Source organism: Narcine bancroftii, chromosome 1, assembly GCF_036971445.1.
Source record: "Narcine bancroftii isolate sNarBan1 chromosome 1, sNarBan1.hap1, whole genome shotgun sequence".
Classification (NCBI taxonomy): Eukaryota; Metazoa; Chordata; class Chondrichthyes; order Torpediniformes; family Narcinidae; genus Narcine; species Narcine bancroftii.
In genome coordinates this window covers 70832012-70854922 of record NC_091469.1, presented here as the reverse complement: position 1 = coordinate 70854922, position 22911 = coordinate 70832012, and the positions used below count along the sequence as shown (strand labels likewise).

The window sequence follows — 22911 nt, the reverse complement described above, 5'->3', positions numbered from 1 at the left end:
TCTTACATTAATTGCACTGGCAAGTAAAGAATGATGCATCTCATGACACAGGGCAATGCCATTCAGCCCAGATGATCAAAAAAATGAATGAAAACAGTTCTTTAAATGTAGTGTTTCTGTCCATTCTGCTCTTTCTGTCAATGAATTCCTGAGCCCTGCAACCATCTGGGTGCAGAAAAATTATTTCCTAATCTCCTGCTCAGGAAGGAAAAGCATACCATGCCTTAGAAGTTTGGACGTAATTTTTTTTTCTCTATACTTCTTGTGTTTGCCAGACATGCTACTCTTCCAACTACTCTATAACTTAGTGAGGACTCACAGGTCCATTTGAGCTCCAGGTCTCACTATTGCTGCCATCCAATGTCTTCTGCCAGTGGATTGCAAGGTCTTGCCCTCTCCCGCCCCCATTGCCCAGATTTTCCCGAGGGGTATGGACCGGGTGCTGGTCAGTGGGACTAGGAGGGTGGGGATTTGCTACGGCATGGACTATAAGGGCCGAACTGGCCTGTTCTGTGCTGTAAATGGTTATATGGTTATATGGTTAACCTTTTGATAGCTCTTTGATCAGACTGAAAAAAATTAAAGTTAATCTTTTTTTTTTAAATATTAAAATTAAATTTACTTAAACCCATTAAAGTTTTAAAAGATCTTAGATTTAAACAAGTAAAAAGAATTTTACTTCTTGACTAAACAGCTGGTGTGTGTCCATTGACAGCAGTGCATGAAGATAAGCACATTTCCAGGCAACAGTTGCGATCCTTTTCTTTTAATCAGGTTGACAACTTCAGCAACAATCTCATTTAGTTTGTATCTTGCAAGGAATAGAAGAAGTGATGAAGCCAGAAGATGATAATGATGAAGTTACTAAAGAAGGACAAGAAGAAGATATACAGGTATCTCAAGAACAAGAGCAATTTAAATATGGGGTCATGCAAGAGGCTACAGGGGAGAATAAATTTAAAGGGACTCCATTTGAGGAGGTTGTAAGAGAAATACTGCAACATATGTTAGAAATAAATGAAGAAATACTATATCTGAGGTCTGAAGTAAAATACATGAATACAAAATTTATCAAGCTTAGAGCTGATATGGAAAAAAAAGATGCACGATGTGGGTAAAATAAATCATACAGTTAAAGAAGTTGAAGCAAAGGTTGAAATGTACAGGAGGGTGTGGGGCAATCTGAGAATGAAGTTATAGTGGGAACTATTGAAAGGAAGAAATGTTTGGAAAAAATTGACAAAAAAGAAAATTTTAGTAGAAAAAATATTAAAATTGTTGGTTTGAAAGAGGGAGAAGAAAAACAAGATACAATTTGATTCCTACAAAGATGGATACCTAAAGTTCTAAGGGCTGAACAAATTTGAAAGTCCTATTGAAATTGAAATGGCACAACCACAACCAGATGAAAAACCTCGGTCTACAGTTTAAAATATCAAGATAAAGAAAAAAATCTTAGCCTTGGCGTCTGAAAGAGCAAGAACAAGAAAGAACTCACTTGAGTACCATGGATCAAGGGTTCTCTTCTACCCAGTTATTAGTACACAATTGTTGACCAGAAGAAGAGTTCAATCTGGTTGGGAAAAAGGTTACAAGTTTGTACTTTGTTAACCAGCTACATTGAAGATCTCATTACCTGATAACAAGAAGATAACAAGAGGGGAGGGGTAAGGGATAGTAGGGAACTATTATGTATTTTGACAATGATTTATTATTGTAAGAGTTTTTCTTTTTTATGTTTGTATTTTATAATATATAAGTAAAGTTTTTAAAAATGTAATGAATTGATAAGGAATACTAGGAGATGAAAAGAGATTAATATGAGACTACTTTGTAAAATGGAGGACTGTATTCATTGTTAAATGTTAATTTTGAGACATTTTTTTATAATTATCCTCTTTAAGAAATATATTTACATATATGATATCATGCTGTGAAAAGTACTTCTAGGGTAATCCTCACTTTCTTTTTGTTTCTTTTGTTATATCTATTCCCTATTTTCTTTATTGGGGACCTATCGGGGACCTTTGTGGGGGGTGGAGAGGGGATCAAATACATTGTTATTATATATGACTAATGTCTGATGTTTATATTTACAACTTTCTAATTGACAGAATTGTGGATGAAAATTTAAAATAAAATATTAAAAAAAACAATCTCATTTAGTTTGGTGCAATGTCTGGCAATGAAGTCAGATGTCAGATTCATTATCTCCAATGTTGGAACCAAACTGAACTGTGGACTGTTGGCTAGTAATCTGAATGTAATCCCATAATGTATATGACCTTGCTTACTGGCCTTCATTGATACTGAATTTTAGTCCAGGCAGCATTTTTTTTTGTCTTCTCCTCAACAGTCTATTGATATCCTTCCCAGTTAGGCATCTTTCGTTGAGCCACAACTGTTCCATATTGTAAAAGCATTAGAACAGGCAGGGCGGCATGGTTAGTGTAGTGGTTAGCGCAACCCTGTTACAGTGCCAGCAACCAAGACAGGGTTTCAAATCCCATGCTGTCAGTAAGGCATTTGTATACTTTCTCCATGTCTGCATGGATTTCCTCTGGGTGCTATGGTTTTCTCCCACCCTCCAAAAAAAAAAGTACTATGCTGTTGGTCAATTGGGCGGAGCAGGCTCGTGGGCCAAAAAGGCCTGTTACTGTGCTGTATGCCAAAATTTAAATTTAAAAAAATTACATTTATATATGTGGAAAACATGTATGAAGGGCATGCCAAAGAATGATTAGTTACCTTTTCTACGTTATGCAGTCCGGCTGCAATAACAAATTTGTTTTGGAATGTTTATAATTGTAGGCTTCAATGATCTACATTATGAACCATTGAATGGTAGATTTATGCATTTACTGCAAATAGATCCTGCTATTTTTACAGTTCAAACTCAATTAAATAATGAAGAGATCAGCCAAAGATCAATTGTGTAATTTAAAGAGGAAAAGATCTTCTTCCATTATTTGTTTTGACAACAGTTTGTGACATAAATTTTCCACTCTGGTGAGGAACCAATTTTGGCTGAAGCAGATGCTCATAGGTGAATGGCATTTGATCAGGACCAGTGAAAGGACAAATTGGTGCAGTGTGCCAAGGTGGAGCCTTCTACTACTTTTAATATAGAAATTTCACACACTTGTTAAGACTTTTCTATTGATTGGCCATCCAGACTCAGGTTATACAGTCTGATAAGAGATAGAGGGGAATGAGATAATTCATCCTTTAAAGTCATAATTCTCACCTTATTTTTATCTTTCAATTATAATTTGTGATGTAATAAAGACAGTGCAATATTACACAAAATTTGCTTTCGTCTGCCATTAGGCAGACAGATTCGCCATCAGCAGAAATTGCCTAAAGTGCCTCTTACAGTCAGAGGAAGAGAAGCAAAAGAGTTCCTTCAGTCACTGTGTGTCCACGGATTCGCCTCCAGTGCTCCTGCAGCCACACAGATTCCAGAACATAGAATTTGCATTTTCTTTAAATAATATTTTTATTGAATTTTATCAGGATAAACAAAGCATATACAGAAAATTTGTAAAGTGCACAACGTAGATGTCAAAAATGAAAGAAGACAACAAAATTGTCAAATTTATAAAGCACATCCATGTTATGCAAGCACAACTTAGAAGTTTATCCCAAAAAGCCCTCAACTCTTTCGCCCCATCTACAAACTGGAATTTTATAACTAAAATAATGTTTTGTTCCTGGAGTTACACATTAATTTGCTGGAAGTTGGATTTTATATTTAGAGAAGAATTTAAAAAAAAGGAAATGAGAAAAAAAATGAATGAAAAAAATAGGCCTTGGTTTAACTAAGGTTTTGAAAGTAATTCAGGAAAGGTCCCCCCACCTTTTGAAACTTTTTGTTTGTATTACTAATTGAATTGTGAATCTTTTCTAGAATGAAACAAGACATAACATCCCTTAGTCGCTGAGCATAGGTAGGCGGGGCAGCATCCCTCCATCTTATACCACATGTTGAGCCAAAAGAGAGGTGAAGGACAGAGTGCAACATTTGATTGGAGTTAAACAAATATTGTTTTCTCCAGTGGTACCAAAAAGGGCAATCAAAGGGCTGGGTTCCAGATTTAAATTAAGGATTTGGGATAAGGTTTGGAGAACATCCCTCCAGTATTTTTCGAGGCGAGGACACATCCAGTATATGCGAATAAGGGAAGCCTCACCTCTCCTACATTTGTCATAACAGGAATCCACATTTGAATAAATACAAGATAATTTGGCTTTGGACATGTGAGCCATATGCAAGATTTTAAATTGCAACAGAAAGTGATGAGCACAGAGGAAAAATAATTAATCAACTTAAAAATTGAATCCCAAATCTCATCTGACAGTGAAAGGTTTAAGTCCTACTCCCAGGCAGTTTTGATTTTAACAAGAGGGGCATGACTTAAACCTGTCAACTTATCAGAGATAACAGATATTAAACCTTTTCGTGAGGGCTGTAAACTTAGAAATACATCATCAATATTTGTATCAGATATCTCAGGGAAGTTTGGTAACTGAGAGTGGAGAAAATGCCTGATTTGCAGATATCTAAAAAAATGACTATTTGGCAGGTTGAATTTTTCAGAAAGTTGTTCAGATGATGCAAAACTGTTATCAATAAAAAGATCTCTAAAACACTCAAAACCTGTTCTAGACCATACTTGAAATGCAGAATCATGTAAAGACTGAAAGAGAAGACTTGAAAGCAAAAAACCACGAATACCAAAACATTTTCTGAACTGAGCCCATACTCCCACAGTATGCCTCATTACCAGATTTAACAATTGATTTGTTTAAGGAAAGACAAAGTGAGGATCCAAGATGTGCTGGAATGAAAAAGTTTTTAAACAGAATTCAACTCCACTGCTACCATTAATGGATAGTCAACTTGGTATGAAAGTATAACCAAAATGTAAGGTTGGATATATTGGCCACCCAGTAGTAAAATCGGAAATTAGACCTCCATCCCTTTTAGATTTTTGAAGATGAACTTTATTTAGTTGAGGGTGCTTACTCTTCCATGTATAGGACGATATGACAGAGTCGAATGAGGCTATTTGGGTGGAATTGAGGAATGGCAGAGGCATGAGTACATTAATGGGAGTGTATTATAGACCACCAAATGGGCTGTTAGAGGAGCAAATTTGTAATAAACATAAAGTGGTAGTTGTGGGAGATTTCAACTTTCCGAACATTAACTGGGACACCCATACAGTAAGGGGGATGCATGGGGTAGAGTTTGTTAAGTTTGTTCTGGAAAGTTTTCTGAATTAATACATAGAAGAACCGACCTGAGAAGGGGCAGAATTGCAACTCCTATTAGGGAATGAGGTAGATCAGGTGACAGAGGTTTGTGTTGGGGAACACTTTGGGTCTAGTAATCATAATACTATTAGTTTTAGGCTAGTAATGGAAAAGAATAGAGGTAGGCCAAAGGTTGAGATCCTTGATTCAAAGAAAGCAAATTTCGAGGGGATGAGGAAAGATTTGGAGGGTGTGGATTGGGATAAGTTATTTTCAGGGAAGAACGTAGCTGATAAATGGAGGCTATTCAAAGGAGAAGTTCTGAGAGTGTAGAGTTTTTATGTACCTGTAAGGATTAAAGCAAAGGATAGAAACTATAAGTCTGATGTTGATGGTGAGTAAATTAATGGAAAGTTCTTAAAGATGGTATATCTTCTTTGGCTTGGCTTCGCGGACTAAGATTTATGGAGGGGTATTGTCCACATCAGCTTCAGGCTCATTTGTGGCTGACAAGTCCGATGCGGGACAGGCAGATACGGTTGCAGGGGAAAATTGGTTGGTTGGGGTTGGGTGTTGGGTTTTTCCTCCTTTGTCTTTTGTCAGTGAGGTGGGCTCTGCGGTCTTCTTCAAAGGAGGTTGCTGCCCGCTGAACTGTGAGGCGCCAAGATGCACGGTTTGAGGCGATATCAGCCCACTGGTGGTGGTCAATGTGGCAGGCACCAAGAGATTTCTTTAGGCAGTCCTTGTATCTCTTCTTTGGTGCACCTCTGTCACGGTGGCCAGTGGAGAGCTCGCCATATTACACGATCTTGGGAAGGCGATGGTCCTCCATTCTGGAGACGTGACCTACCCAGCGCAGTTGGATCTTCAGCAGCGTGGATTCGATGCTGTCAGCCTCTGCCATCTCGAGTACTTAGATGTTGGAGATGAAGTCGCTCCAATGAATGTTGAGGATGGAGCGGAGACATTGCTGGTGGTAGCGTTCTAGGAGCCGTAGGTGATGCTGGTAGAGGACCCATGATTCGGAGCCGAACTGGAGTGTGGGTATGACAACGGCTCTGTATACGCTAATCTTTATGAGGTTTTTGAGTTGGTTGTTTTTCCAGACTCTGTTGTGTAGTCTTCTAAAGGCGCTATTTGCCTTGGCGAGTCTGTTGTCTATCTCGGTGTCGATCCTTGCATCCGATGAAATAGTGCAGCCGAGATAGGTAAACTGGTTGACCGTTTTGAGTTTTGTGTGCCCGATGGAGATGTGGGGGGGCTGGTAGTCATGGTGGGGAGCTGGCTGATGGAGGACCTCAGTTTTCTTCAGGCTGACTTCCAGGCCAAACATTTTGGCAGTTTCCGCAAAACAGGACGTCAAGCGCTGAAGAGCTGGCTCTGAATAGGCAACTGAAAAGCCAGTGTTTGATTCCGAGTGATCAGCATGGTTTTGTATGTCGTAGATCATGTCTAACAAATCTTATAGTTTTTTGAGGATGTTACTAAAATTAATACTTCCACTCTACACAGTCAAACACTTTCTCCACATCTAGAGAAACAATACATTCAAGAACGGCATTGGATGGTGAGTACAAAATATCAAATAAGCGACACATATTAAAATAAGAGTAGCAGTTTTTTAATAAATCTGGTTTGATCTTCAGATATAATTGATGTCAAAATATTCTCCAATCTACAGTCCAAATCTTTAGCCAAAATGTTAATATCAACATTTAATAAAAAGATTGGCCTATAGGAGGAGCACCGTGTTGGATCTTTACCTTTTGTTACAACAAGAATGATACATGCCTCTTTGAATGATGCTGGAAGTTTATCTTGTTTTAACGAGTCAGATAGCACAGATAAGATGAAAGCAAAGAAGAGGATCATTTTAAAAAATTCTACAGAAAACCCATCAGGGACTTGGGATTTTCTAGATTGCAATGAAGAGATAGCTGCAATCATTTCCTATTGTAATATAGGTTCATCTAATCTCTTTTTATTATCAGGGATGTTTAGATGATTTAAGAAATTCTCCATCAAACTGTCATCATTTGGAAATTCAAAAGTATAAAGTCAAGAATAGAAATTCCTCAATGTATCATTAATCATAGAATGATTCAATGTAACGTTGCCATAATCCAATTTAATTTTTGTGATTTGGTGTTTTGCTTCAAATCCCCTCAAATGATTAGCTAATAACCTACCAGGTTTGTCACCATGGATATAGAACAAACTCTTACTCTTCAAAATTTTATGTTCAATTGGGTATAGCAAAAGGAGGTTGAATTTAGTTTGAAGTTCTATTTGCTTTTTATATAGTTCTGGGCTTTTACCTGGAGCGAATTTGATGTTCTATTTTTTTAAATTTGATTTTTGGCCTTTCTTTTCATAATCATGGTATAAGAAATAATTTACCCCTAACGTAGGGTTTCATAGGATCCAAACCATCAGGCTGGAGGTATTGCTACAAGCCCAAAGGATCCCAAAGCCCAGCAGCAATAGATATTCACCACAACAAATGGTTACTTAAATAAAAGTTGTTTTTAATTATCTTTAAACATGAAAACAGAATTAAACTTTAACTCATCTCTATCAACTTAACTACCCAACTTAACCCTCTTCTAATTCTAAGTGCATGTGTATGTAATGTGTATGTAAATTTAAGAAAAGTTCTTTGGTTCAAAGTTCAATCTCACTTCTCATTCTTCCAAGTTCACTGGTTGCAGGCAATTCTTATACTTTGCTCAGAATTTAACATGTATTAAGTTCACCAGGCTTTGGTGCTCGAAAGGTAAATGTTTACCGGTCAGGAAGGTTTTTGTAGGTTTGCAGAGAGAGAGAGAGAGAGAGAGAGAGATGTGTTGTTTCAGGATTTCCACAATTAATCACTTCAATGTCTTGCTGATGAAACTTGCCCCATCAGGGTTCTCCAGATGATAACCTCTTTCTTTCATACTAGCAGAGTTCCTTTCTGTTCCCTTATTCCAAGAGAAACATCAGACAGATAGTATTTCCAGCCATCTGCCACTCTGATGCTTCTGTTTCAGTTCCAACAAGCTTCTCCTGGCTGACACAGTTCAGTCTCTCCCTCTCTCTGAGATTCCAACTGCCAGCTACATGTCCTCTCTCTCACTTGCAAAATCCCCTCCTTCTTCAGCAAACAATAGGAGTCAGTCCTCTAGTCCATCTGTTGTTTTAGATAAACAAACCTCTCAATAACCTATGAGTGAGCACTTTGCAGAGAAGTCAAAAGCCTTGCAAAGGTCCAACACAGACAACCTGATTCTTCCAAGACAATAGCCTATTCATTTAATGACACCATTTCAATTAGCATCTACTTGTGAGATGTGCATAGCATTCTCCATAGTTTCTGTAAAGTCACTGAATATGAATTCTTCAGTATTTCAAATAAGATCTGTTTTAAAGTGTGTGTATGTATGTAACCTACTCTAATTTTACCAATTTATCTCCCAAAAACATCTCAAAATATAATCCACCACAGTACCTACTGAGGTATTTGTATTTTAAAAGAAGGTAATCTGCTCCTCCAAATATTTCACAAAATCATTATCTGACAATAGGGTTGAATTGAAATGCCAGTATCTTTTTATTTGAGGGAGGTTAGGAAAAATCATAGATAATACAACAGGGGTGTGATCTGATATCACTATACTTTGATCATCACAGAGCGGGTCAAAGGGATTAATTGATTGCTGATAAGAAAATAATCTATCCTAGAAAAGGTATGGTGAACATGTGAAAAGAAAAAAAAACTCTTCTATTTAGATGAAAAAAAAGCCATACATCAGAGATACCATAATTGGATAGGAAGGATTGTATAAGTAAGGCGGACTTACTCATTATGTCAGGGTTAGAAAAAGATAGATCTAGCACAGGATCTAACCAGAAATTTAAATCCCCACCAAGCACAAGAGAATATGAGCTCAGATCTGGTAAGGAAGAAAAAATGTTCAAAAAACCCCACATCATCCATGTTAGGGGCATACACGTCAGAAAAAACTATCATTTTATTATACAACTTCCCTGATACAATGATATAATTACTGTTTGAATCTGATATTACATTGTGAAGCATAACAGGAATATTTTGATTAATAAGAATTGAGGACCCCCCACCCAGCTTTGGCCTGGAAAATGGAGTGAAAATGCTTCTCCCTTCACCATGAGGCGAGAATTATCAGAGCTACAATATGTGTTTCTTGTAAAAAAGCAATTGCTGTTTTAAGTTGCTTAATGTGTGAGAACACTTTCCTTCTTTTAACAGGGTGATTTAGACCTTGACATTCCTGCTGACAAACTTTAAAAGGCTATCCATTATCCCTGGTTGAAAATGTAGGTTGGTAAGCACAAATTATATCAAAACTTCAGGTGTCAGCCTCAAGACAGTAACAAAAAACAAATACTAGAATAGAGATAAACCCTGCATAGTCAATGTTAGTATAGATTCCTAGAACAGAAACGACAATGAAATACCCAACCCTCTCTCCTCTACCCCAAACCAAGACAGCAGGCAAAAACACAGCAGCAAGCTCTTAAAATACCCATTTCCAAACCTCCAAAAATCTTCCTGTTCCACGAATCATCATCTTCAGCTCCATTACTGTTATTCACAATACATTTAACTCTTTCAATACAACATTTAACTTTGTTGGAAGTACCACCATGCAAGAAAAAAAACAATTCTTCTTAAACTTTCTTATGTAGTTCTGGAACGTAAACTATAAAATAGAAATATAAACTACTACTAAAAAAAAATAAGTATATACTTTCTCAATAATTTTCTCATAGAAACTGAATAGATCACTAAATTCAAGGCAGAGGAAAGCACAAATGTGACTACAACTCAAGTGGGTATTTTATCCCATAAAAAGTTACTAAGGCAGGGAACACTGCATGACATAGGCTGGAAAAATTAGAAGTAATAATAATCAATTAGCCACTGTCACAAAGGAGACATTTACAATGGGTGCAATGTAGAGGGAAGGCCATCTATATACTTCCATCCCTCGTTGACTAAGGACAGCCACTTCTTATGCCCGTAAAGGAGAGTGATGCAGAGTCATACAGGATATAGCAGGGAGGGCTTGAGTCCTTGATTATATAGATCTGACATTACCTCCTGGTACTTGCTTGTTGATTCAGGACTTTGGGACTGTAATCCTCCACAACCTGGATTTGCTGACCACGGTATTTCAGTTTCCCTCTCTGCTGAGCCTCACAAATCAGAGTGTTCTTTATCTAATAGCGAGATAGACAGAGAATAACCAAGTGTGGTGTTGTTTCCAGAGCCAGTTTAGGTACCAATGAATGGTGAGCTCTATTGGTCTCCAGCAGAGATGGGAGTGTCTCATTCTCAAAAACCTCGCATAACATATCGGAGAATTTTGTAGGGTGCCCTTCTTCAATAGATTCTGCCAAGCCCAGGATACGTAGGTTTTGCCGTCTGCTCCGACCTTCCAGGTCAACAACTTTAGCCATTAGCTTGGAATTATTTTCTCACAGGTTCGAGCAAACATCCTGTAAATCATTAAGACGCTGGCTCAGATCATCTGAAGTGAGCTCTGGAGATGATCGCGTTGGCCATACTCATCCATTAATTCCCAGACTTGATTGAATTTGATTTCTAGCAAGTTAAAAAAAAGTTTTGAAGTCAGCTGCTAGCACCTGTCTGAGTTGCTTCAGTAGCTCAGAAATAGCCTCTATTGTTAGGCTAGTTGTCGTTTCTTCTCTTCCCCCCCCCCCAGTTTTACCACTTCTTGTAGCCATTTTGAGGCAAACACAAATAAAAGAAGAGCAAAATGCAAAATCTGTATCACTCTGGTGAATATAGAGTGATTGAAAAAATAGAAAGTAGGCAGGAGCTCCTGATCTTTGCTTCTACACCTTTCAACTGCCAGCCAGAAGTCAGAATTTACATTCTAAACAAGGATAACTGTCAACGAAGGCCAATATACACCATAAAATGAAAACAGTAACACCTTCTGATTCAGGATTTTATCATCGAAAAGGATTCTCTTATGCTGTTATATCGTTGAACTTTCAGATCAATGAGAGCCAACTGAAATAAAAACTGACAAAATCAACTTTGCGGACTAATGGTAAAGGCCCAAGTACTGTTCTTTAAGTTACACTGAAATGGATAGTCAACTAAAACATGCATTACTATTTATACTTCCCTGAAATAGAACATACAAAATATATGCAAATGTTAGTATTGCAGTGAGCCATAGTATCTCATACACATGCCAGCATTAATACTCTTGATGTCTTAAACATGCTAAACAAGTTCAATTTCAAAGTTATTAATCATCCAATTGTATAAGTACAACCTGACGGAACAGTGTTTTCTAGTTCTCAGTGCAACACCATTGCAAACACACATAAAGACACAACCCACATACAAATGAAGCATATGCACAGTACCTATATACAAATATAAAATAAATATTATTGCTAAATAGTTGAATAATGACAGGTTTGTATGAGCAATTCATCAGTTGTTCAGCAGTCTCACTGCCCATGGGAAAAAGCTGTTTTTTTAGCCTGGTGGTCCTGGCTCTGATACTACTGTACTTCTTTCCTGATGGGTGTAATTGAAAGATGGTGTGTGCAGGGGGAAAGGGTCCTTACTGATTTTGTAAGCTCCCTTTAGACAACGATCCCGGTAAATCCCATCATTGGGAGATCCCAATGATTCTCTCTGCTGCTCTTATGGTCTTGTAGATTGACCTCAAATCTGATGCTCCACACAACAACCGTACCACACTGTGATGCAGCCAGCCAGAACGCTCTTGATAGAGCTCATGTAGTAAGTTGGCAGGATGGTGGCTGGTAGCCTTGCTTCTTAGGAAGTGAAGCCCTTTTTGCACCTTCCTGACAAGTGAGATGTTGTATGTCCAGGATAGGTCACTTGCTAAGTGGAGTCCGAATTACTTGGTGCTCTCTACTCTCTCCACTACAAAGCTATTAATGTGTAGTGGAAGGTACCTCCTAAAGTCCACAATCATCTCCTTCATCTTGTCCACATTGAGACTCAAGTTGTTATTCACACGATTTTCCACCTCATTATTGCTGATGAGGCCAACAACTGTCATGTCATCTGCAAACTTTTTGACTCCGTTGGAACTGAATCTGGTGTGACAGTCATAGGTCAGTAGTGATCAGCACACAAGCCTGAGGTGTGTCAGTGGCGGTTTTTGACATTTTGCTGCCAACCTGGAGAGACTGTGGCCTTTCTGTAATAAGTCCATAATCCAGTTACAGAAAGGGATGTGGAGTACCAGTGAGGACATGTTCTCCACCAGCTTCTGGGGAATTACCTTATTAAACACTGAGTTGGTCAATAAACAGCAGCTTGGTCTCTGTGGTATCATTCTCCATGTGTGTCAGGATGGACTGGAGGAAAGAAGCTATGGAATCATCAGTGGAAAGGTTCTATCCATAGGCGAATTGAAATGGGTTCAGTGTCTCTGGGAGGTGTGCTTTGATGCATTCCATCACCAGACGCTCAATGCTTTTCATAATGGTGGAGGTCAGTGCCACTGAGCAGAAGATATTGAAGCCTGATACCATTGATCTGTGATAATGGTGGCTGTCTTGAAACCTGCAGGGATGCTGGACTGCTACAGTACATTTTGAAGATGTCCATAAGTTCCTCCAACATTTGGTCTGCACAGTCCCTCAGTACCTGACTATGTATGCTGTGGGTTCACCTTGGATAGGGTTCTCCTCAGCTCAGCTATGGCTATACAAGGGGCCCATTCATCAGGGGGGGAGAATGAGCTTTTTTTTGGCATCAACTAATTTTCTCTTCGAACCACACGAAGAAGGAGCTCAGTCTGTCTGGAAGGGAAGTGACATTGTCTTTGACTTGCAAGATTATTTTGTGGTCTATTACTGTCACATGTGCCTCGAGTCACAAATATCACACAGCAGAGAATAGATCTTCTGTGCATATCCACATTTTGCCTTCAGATTACACAGGAAAGTTAAGCCCTGGCTGATCTTAGTGCCATCTATCCCTTGTCCTGAAGGCAGTATCGGTTTCAGGTTAACCCTGGTTGTGCAGTATTTGATCTTGGGGACGAACTTGATGCACTTGCTAATGTAGCCAATCATTAAGCTCATGAAGTCCTCAATGTTTATGTCATCTTTGTAGCTGGCCACCTCCCTGAAACCGTTCCAGACTGTCGTCTCAAAACAGTCCGGTAGTGCTGCTGTGGCTCCCATGCCCCTCTCCCCCACAGCCGCATCCTGATCTTCTTGCAAACTGACTTTGTTAGCTTTGTCAGCTACCTGTATGGTAGGGTTAGCAGAATGAATATGTGATCCGAGTAACAAAGGTGGGGGCAAAGGGGCAGCCTTGTACGCACCAGGAAAGTTGATGTACATCCCATCTGGGGTGTTCTCTCCTCTGGTAGTGAAATGGACATGCTGTGGAGGAATAGTTTTCAGGTTGGAATGAGTGATGCCGCCAACTACAATTATGGATGGTACCATCAGGGTAGGACATCTGGGTTTCTCAGATGTCAGCATAAAGCTCTTTCATTGCTTTACCCTCATTTGTTGAAAAAGGAGCACACACTCAGTAATCAGCGTGGCTGAGCATTCCCTGGGCAGGTAGAAGGGTCTCCATTTCACCATGGGTACTCTATCTCTGCTGAGCAGAATGTCTTTACATGATGTAAATTATGTAAATGCACAACCCCACTCCTTGAGTCTTGCCAGAAGCAGCAGTATCTCTGTCTGCCCTGAGGGAGATGAGGCCATCTAGTGGGATTGCCGAGTCTGGAATGGAGTCCTGGAGCCATGATTCTGTTATCACCAGAGCACAGCAGGCTGTCAGTTCTTTGTGGTTCAGATGTACCCTCAGGTAATCCATTTTCTTCTCCAGTGATCTTACGTTTGAGAGTAGGATCGTTAGGAGCACAGCTCTGAATGGGTTAACTCCCAACAGTACGAGAACACTTGCCACGCTTCTGTCTTCTCACACAGTGCTTCCGATGACCTCCCATGCATCTTCAGCGATCCACTCCGCAGTTTACTGCAGTCTGGCTTCCTTCATTCAGTATATTAAAACTGCTCATTATCTTACCAATCAAATCCTCTACTTTGTAAGACCAGTTCATAGTTCTTAGTTTCTCTATGTGTTACATGGTCATACACAATACATAATGGGTTGGGGACTTCAGCGTTGCACAGAGCCGAAGTGGCCACTGCAACCTCGTACGCCACCGTTTTGTTTTTGTATCGTATACTACCCAAAGAATATGGAAGACAGTGACTTTATGCATAAATATTTATTAAATAGTTGCTGAACATTGCTTATTCTAGTCACATGATGTCATCTTACAACTTTGAGAGGTTCCCATTAGATGGAAAAATCAGATTTTAAAAAACCAATATTCATGCTGGGCAGCTTGCAATATAATAATAAAGTTACAAAGATTTTCATTAAGAACATCAGTTTCAAGAGCAAATACAAATAGAAAAACAACCATAAATCACGAGGGATAGGTATATTTGAATCCATATTTTCTACTGCCATTTTGGTTTCTATAGGTTAGAAAGTAAAATTCAGTTGGGAATATACCTAAAGTATATTGTAATTCAAGAACTTTAAAGACCACAGTTCAAATGACATCTTATTTTGACACTCTTCTGATTCAGAAAGTCGTGGATTAATGTTACAATCTAGCACTTTATAAAGGGATAACTGTCTAGTTAGAGGTATATCATCTCTAAAGAAATGTTCAGACAATATAAAATTACCCACGTGAGGAAAAATAGTGGCAAGTCTTAGGTCGGCCCAAGATTGTGGGCTGAAGAGCCTGAACTGTTCTATGTCAGGGGTGGCCAACCTTTCAATTTTAATTTTTTAAATATAGACATACAGCATGGTAACAGGTCATTTTGGCCCATGAATCCATCCCGAAGAGTGAAGTTTAATTGGGTGGCACGGACGCATTTTTAAAATTTTAAATTAAAAGGTTGGCCACCCCTGTTCTATGTTCTTAGTGTGCTGGTCAGCAATCTTTCCTCAACCATTATCCACAGGTTAATCCTTCATTCATCCCATTTTTGTTCACATAACATAACATATAACATCCCGAACCAAACACCCCTTTCTAGTCCCACCTCCCTGCACAATGCCCATAACCCTCCATCTTCTTCTCATCCATATACCTGTCCAACCTTTTCTTAAATAATACAATTGACTCCGCTGCCACTATTTCTCCCGGAAGCTCATTCCACACGGCTACCACTCTCTGAGTAAAGAAGTTCCCCCTCATGTTACCTCTAAACCTCTGCCCCTTAATTCTTAGCTCATGTCCTCTTGTTTTAATCTTTCCTCCTCTTAACGGATGACTTTCAACACTAATTTTAAACCCTCAAAAAGAAACTCAGAGGTTTAAGATAATGAGAAGGCATCTTAATTTAAATTCTTTCTTTTATAAACATTATAGATTTAATTATTTTGTCAATATACACAAAACTTACCTCACCAATAGTACCAGAAGAAAATTGATCTTCTTACCAACTTCTGATCTGCAAATGTTCAAACCTTTTATCACAGGCAGATAAATACTTGACTTGGGTATAAATCTTGGCAAGGGAAACAATCGACATTTTTAGGAATGGACGTAGTTTTCTTTAAACCTGCAACTGTCTGGCAATTTAAGTTGCATAATTCTATTTGACAAATATTTGAGAAAAGCAATTCTAGTTTCTTGACCTCGTAGGGTAAATATTCACTTTGACTACACTATCAGCAGACTTGCTAGTGATCACAGTTATAATTCTGGAAAGCAGTGAGATCTATTCAGATACTCGTAAGGACTCCATTATTGAACAGAGTGAAAAGGTTTCCTGTCGAGAGGAGCAGTTGGTAATGCATCTGTGGCAAATTAAGAGTTTTGGAGTCTGAAGGACTCCAGTTTAAAAAAAACATTGCATTTCACAAAATATACAATAAATATAGATTTGAAATGTTATGTTTGTGCAAAACATAAATTACTAGCATTCCTTTTAGTTGGAAAAAGAGGCAGCCTTTATTTTAAAATTTAATTTGGTATTTAAATCTAGAAACACATCTAAAAGTTAATAACTACTTCCAAAGTGATTGCCATTGACATTTTCCTTAACTGATTTTTCTGGCCAAAACTATAATAATAAGGCACTGATTCCCATTTGTTTAAATAAGATCTTTGGTTACCATTTAGAGTGATGAAGCACTCTGTCAAAGTCAATAAATATTGATTATATTGTTCTCAACAGTTTTCAAATAGCTGAATTGCAAATGATCCCTTTATCAGTTTGGCTGAATGCTGTTTGACCGCTGCTGAGCAATCTAAATGATGAAAGCCCCTTAGTGCTGTATCAGTGTCAATTCCTACTCAGTTTAATTGATGATCAATTAAAATTATTGCATCATCTATTTTGCATTGAACGATAGTGACAGATCCAGATCAATTACTCAAAATAGTCAAATCAAAATGGAGATTCAAACATTTTAGTTAATATGTTTTCATTAAAAGTGGTTCATGGTGTTGTGGTGGGTTGTTTATCTAGTCTGTGATAATTTGTAAGATGGAAGAATCTGCTCAAAACTTTCTTGAAAGAAAATGCAACAACCCAATTTCCCAAGGATCTATGGCTGATAACCAGTTAAAGGATGAAACCGTCAGGATGGTGTTATGAATCTTGAGTCCATTCATCAGGAGTACACAAAAGCCTTGCATTCGTGGTGAATTGAAGGGACCACTTCGCAAATTGCCCATCTCCCCTTGCATCAAGTTCCTCCTATGGTTCCTGCAATAGTCTCAGTCGTTTCCTCAGCCCACATAACTAGATGGGAAGCAAGTCATCTTCCATCCCAATATCTGCCAAAGGTCATCTGGTCATGAAAACTAATTCTTTTATGTTGCAAAATAAATCATGATTTAGAACGTAGACAGTCGGAGGCTTTCTTGCTACTCGGAAGAAAAATATTTAAAAATGAAAATATTTTGTAGTATGCTTCTCTTAATTAAACATTACAGCTAAAAATTAAAGTAGGACTTGACTTTGTTCTTTTGAAGAGTTGCATTTTTTTTAAGCTTGTGTTATGGAACCAAAAAGATATCAACAAGTATTATTGTCCAGAACAGGAAAAAATATGGATGGCTGGTCATAAACTAAAAATGCACTGCATTACACAGCAGCAGTTTGTTACTGAAGTAAAAGTATGATAAAATTATTATACAAAGGATATAGTGGAAAGATCAGCTGATTAAAAAGCAGGGGGGAAATAGAAAATTGGGTTATGTGCCTAAACTTAAAACTGACAAGCAGTTGACCTTTGATTTCATACTGCATTACTGATATAACTCTTTGCCCCTAAGTTTTATTCAATGTGCTATGTTAGTCTTATGTTTAATAACCTTCAAAACTCCAATACCACAAATATTAAGTTTATAAGAAGCTTCATTACTGGGAATATGTTCAATTGTGTGATCTGTGCTTCTTTGATTTGTTGAGCATTCTACGGTATGAACATAGGAACATAGGAAGTAGGAACAGGAGTAGGCCAAAAATGGCCCATCGAGCCTGCTCCGCCATTCAATAAGATCATGGTTGATCTAATTTATGACCTAACTCCACCTACCTGCCTTCTCGCCATATCCCCTAATTCCTCTATCACGTAAAAATTTATCTAACCGAATTTTAAATATTTTTAATGAAGCAGCCTCAACCACTTCCCTGGTTAGAGAATTCCAAACATTCACTACTCTCTGGGAAAAACTATTTTTCCTCATCTCTGTCCTAAATCTACTCCCCCGAATCTTGAGACTGTGTCCTCTCGTTTTAGTTTCCCCGGCCAGCTCAAAAAACCTTCCTACATCTATCCTATCCATACCCTTCATAATCCCATATGTTTCAATAAGATCTCCTCTCATTCTTCTGAACTCGAGCGAATACAATCCTAGATGATTTAATCTTTCATCATAAGTCAACCCCTTCATCCCAGGGATCAACCTAGTAAACCTCCTCTGGACCATCTCCAAAGCAAGTATATCCTTCCTCAAATATGGAGACCAGAACTGGACACAGTACTCCAGGTGCGGTCTCACCAGTACCTTATACAGTTGCAACATTACCTCCCTATTCCTGAATTCAATTCCTCTAACGATGAAGGCCAACATTCCATTTGCCTTCTTAATAACCTGCTGCACCTGCAACCTAACTTTTTGCAATTCATGCACAAGCACTCCCAAGTCCCTCTGCACAACAGCATGCTGTAGTTTTTCACCCTTTAAATAATATTCAGTTCTTTTATTTTTCTTGCCAAAGTGGATAACCTCACACTTACTAACATTTGCCCACTCATCCAGCTTAACTATATCCCTCTGCAGACTCTCCACATCCTCATTACAATTTGCTCTTCTACTCAATTTGGTGTCATCCGCAAACTTGGCTACACCACATTTTGTCCCCTCCTCCAAGTCATCAATGTAAATGATGAACAGATGTGGGCCGAACACTGACCCTTGCGGCACCCCACTTACCACTCTCTGCCAACCTGAAAAACTCCCACTTATCCCGACTCTCTGCCTCCTGTCAGACAACCAATTTTCAATCCAGGCCAATATACTTACCCGGACTCCACTTTCCTGTAACTTACTGATAAGTCTCTTGTGTGGCACCTTATCAAACGCTTTCTGGAAATCCAAATATACAACATCAACCTGTTCCCCTCTATCCACCGCACCCATTATATCCTCAAAGAATCCTAACAAGTTTGTCAAACAAGATCTTCCCTTTCAAAAACCATGCTGCATCTGCCTGATTGAACCCTTTCATTCCAAAAGTTTCACTATTTCATCTTTAATGACGGCTTCAAGCATTTTTCCAACTATAGACATCAAGCTAATTGGCCGATAATTTCCAGTCTTCTGCCTACATCCCTTCTTAAAAAGTGGCATGACATTTGCTGTCTTCCAGTCTGCCGGGACCTGCCCAGAATCCAAGGAATTTTGGTATATGCATCAACTATAACTTCTGTCATTTCCTTCAGAACCCTTGGATGCATATCATCAGGACCAGGTGATTTGTCTGGCTTTAGTCCCATTAGTTTCTCCATCACTACTTCCTTTGTAATAACTATTTTATCAAGGCCCTCCCTCCCCAACATTCGCATCCTTAACTCTGCACTTGGGCATGCTGGATGTGTCTTCCACCGTGAAGACTGACACAAAATATTTGTTCAATGCCTCGGCCATTTCCACATTTTTTGCTACCAGTTTTCCTTTCTCATCCTCCAAGGGTCCTATGTTAACTCTGGCCACCCTCTTCCGTTTTATATATTTATAAAATTTTTTGCTTTCTGTTTTTATATTTTGTGCCAATTTACTTTCATAATCCTTTTTCCCATTTCTTATTACCCGCTTTGAAACCCCTTGTTGTCTCTTAAAGTTATCTCAATCTTCCAGTTTCCCACTGCTCTTTGCAGCTTTGTACACCTGCGCCTTCAATTTTATACTCTCCTTTATTTCCTTTGTTAACCACAGTTGATTTTTCCCTCCCTTGCTGCCCTTTTTCCCAACCAGAATATATTTTTGTTGAGCATTACAAAATATTTCTTTGAAAATCTTCCACTGTTCCTCAACTGTTTCATCAATTAGCCTGTGCTCCCAGTCCACTCTGCCCAATTCCTCCCTCATCCTATGGTAGTCACCCCTGTTTAAGCACAATATATTAGTTTTAGATCTAACTATTTCCCCTTCCATCTGAATGAGAAACTCAATCATACTATGATCGCTATTTCCATGATGGTCTCTGACTATTACATCATTTACTCTACCTATCTCATTGCACAACACTAGATCCAGGAGAGCATTTTCTCTTGTTGGTTCCTTAACATGCTACTCAAGAAAGCTATCACGGATGCATTCTATGAAGTCCTCTTCCAGACTTCAGCAGACAAAAAAAAATGTTAGGTATACAAAATAAGGTGGTGAAAGCTAGTTGATACATTGCCAGGAGAAACAGTTTAACACATTATAAGATCTTTGAATGACTTGCATATCACTACCCCTACCTCCTCTCCCCGACATCTTGTCAACTACAGAAAGAGATATTGGTTGCATCATTCATTCTGCTATTAAACTGAAGGCTACTAAACTGAAGCATTTTGTAACGTTATATGACATCTGCAATTTATTTCAATTCATGGTTCCTTACCTACAGCTGTTTGCATTCAGAAAAAGAACACAAATTTTTACATTTTTTGAAACATTGCTGCAAACAGGTATACAAAAATTTAGTTTCCACTTCAGGAATTTAATACAAATCAACATTATTTACTTCACAAAGTCATTCATGAAAATTGAAAAAAAAATTGGAGAGGAGTAAACCTTGTTCAGCAAACAAGAATTTTTTGGAAAAGTGCAACTCACTGTTTCATCCAACATCAAATATGTTGATTGTAAAATCCGTATTAAGGAAGTAAATCAAAACATACTATTGGGAATTGAAACTATAGCTTCTAACGAACTAAACAACAGAAAGAGATTATTGCTCAGGGAAAACAGCTGCATTATTATGTAATTTGTAGGTCAATCATTCGCATGGTATGCAATCTCCAACATCTGTCCTAAACAGGCTATATAATCCTTCACATTCGTTAATTAAAACCCGTCAAATCCTAATCTGTTTTCAATTACTTCGCCGCAAATAATTGAGTTCAAAAGTTAGTTGGAGATTTGGCAGCATATCTTCATGCTCAGAATCTTTACATACATTTAACAGAGCCAAAACTGAAAAAAAAAATTCAAGACTCAAAACTCAAAATAAAGGTTTAAAACAGGACTGTTTTAGGTCAATGAGTTGTGCAATGAGTATTATTCAGAATACTCGCATCATTTTATCAACTTCAAATCTGACTTAATATAGCAAATATTGGCATTATTCCTGCTCTCCATGCTTAGATTCATTTCAGAGTTTTTATTGATAGCAAAATTATCAAATGAGTATCTGAACCACATGATTCTTCAGATACAGAGCTGAGAATATATTGATGAATGAACTGAATACTACTTTAATATTTAGAATACTTAATAATACTGTCACATAATGAAAGTGGAATACCCAGGCAATTTTGAACATTTATAACAATTGCAACTTAATTAACTTGTGATTATGTAAAATTAAATAATTGAAAATAATGATACAAGGGGCTAATACTTCCTAAGGAAAATGTAATGGGATCTCAATGGTACAGGGTGAAGTCTAGTGGATAATAAATGATTCAAGTTATCTACATCCTACCTAATAATTTTCTGCTTTAAAATGTTTTATAATTTAGTGCTAGTCTTCTGATTTTTTCATCCCACCAGCTGTCTATTTAATTTATCAAAATAACATGGGATATATTCCAGTACAGAGGATGCTAAATAAATTCAATTTATTGTTGTTCCTTGAAAATTAACATATCATGTGATAATTTTTTTTTCCCACTCACATTGTGCATTTAAGCCAGGAATTAACTTGCACTGCTTTTAATTCTCTAAGATAAAGATTTGCATTAATATGCCCTGAGCTCCAACATCAACTAGAAAATAGATGTTTGCTCCTATATTACTATGACAGACCTTATCCCATCACTTAAGCACTATTGTGTCTTGTGGAGTATTTCCAATAAATCATTTGGTAAGATTTTAAGATATGGGCAAAATTTTATGGTGTTTCATCCATATTCTCATTATCTAGGTGCAGAAGTTTAAATCTTTCTGGTCTTGGGTGTCCTGGAGCTGGATAAGATATTGTAGCAAATAAAAGTGAATAGGTTCGTAAGTGATAAAAACATGCAAATACTTTAAAGGCCTTCTGGTGTGCGTGGAGGAAAACCATAAAGCCTTTACACATTTCCCTACTCACAGTGTTTTGACCAGTTGATGCCATCCTGAATTAGCAGCATCATCAAGGTTTTGCAAGGTAGAGAAATGCAAAGTCACAAATTTGCTGGCATTTACTAATGCACCTTTCAGCCATTCAAAGCAGAATAGCTTGCGTTTACTGGAGAAATCCTGGCCAAACATCCTTTTTATGATGTTCAGTTTCAACAAACAGATACTTGTACAGCTCTGCTTGGAGCTCCTTTATCAGCCCATTATCAAATGCTCCTTGGTATTATGTTAACAAATAAAATATTCCTAGAACATTTTCGGCGACACTAGGTATTATTCTATTTAGGAGAATCCTAGCGAAGATTTTGCTTGCAATGGAGAGCATCGAATCCATGCTGTTGAAGATCCAACTGTGCTGGGTGGGTCACGTCTCCAGAATGGAGAACCATCGCCTTCCCAAGATCGTGTTATATGGCGAACTCTCCACTGGCCACCGAGACAGAGGTGCACCAAAGAAGAGGTACAAGGACTGCCTAAAGAAATCTCTTGGTGCCTGCCACATTGACCACCACCAGTGGGCTGATATCGCCTCCAACCGTGCATCTTGGCGCCTCACAGTTCGGCGGGCAGCAACCTCCTTTGAAGAAGACCGCAGAGCCCACTTCACTGACAAAAGACAAAGGAGGAAAAACCCAACACCCAACCCCAACCAACCAATTTTCCCTTGCAACTGCTGCAACCGTGTCTGCCTGTCCCGCGT

General features: G+C 38.3%; 1 protein-coding gene across 13 annotated transcripts in view; it reads right to left on the bottom strand.

Moving 5' to 3' along the window:
- Nucleotides 1-22911, bottom strand: part of agtpbp1 (ATP/GTP binding carboxypeptidase 1) — a 336033-nt gene that overhangs the window by 21340 nt on the left and 291782 nt on the right. For 2 of the 13 annotated variants that reach the window (XR_011354825.1, XM_069929807.1), the window contains exon 27: nt 1499-1573. The exons of 10 other annotated variants lie outside the window; for them this stretch is intronic. Coding sequence is in view for 1 of the 3 variants with exons in the window: in XM_069929807.1 (XP_069785908.1) it covers nt 1513-1573 (61 nt within the window). In the remaining 2 variants the exon portion in view is untranslated. Of the gene's footprint in view, nt 1-1498; nt 1574-10381; nt 10504-22911 lie in introns of those variants that run through there. One more of the 13 variants, XR_011354830.1, reaches the window with a different exon arrangement.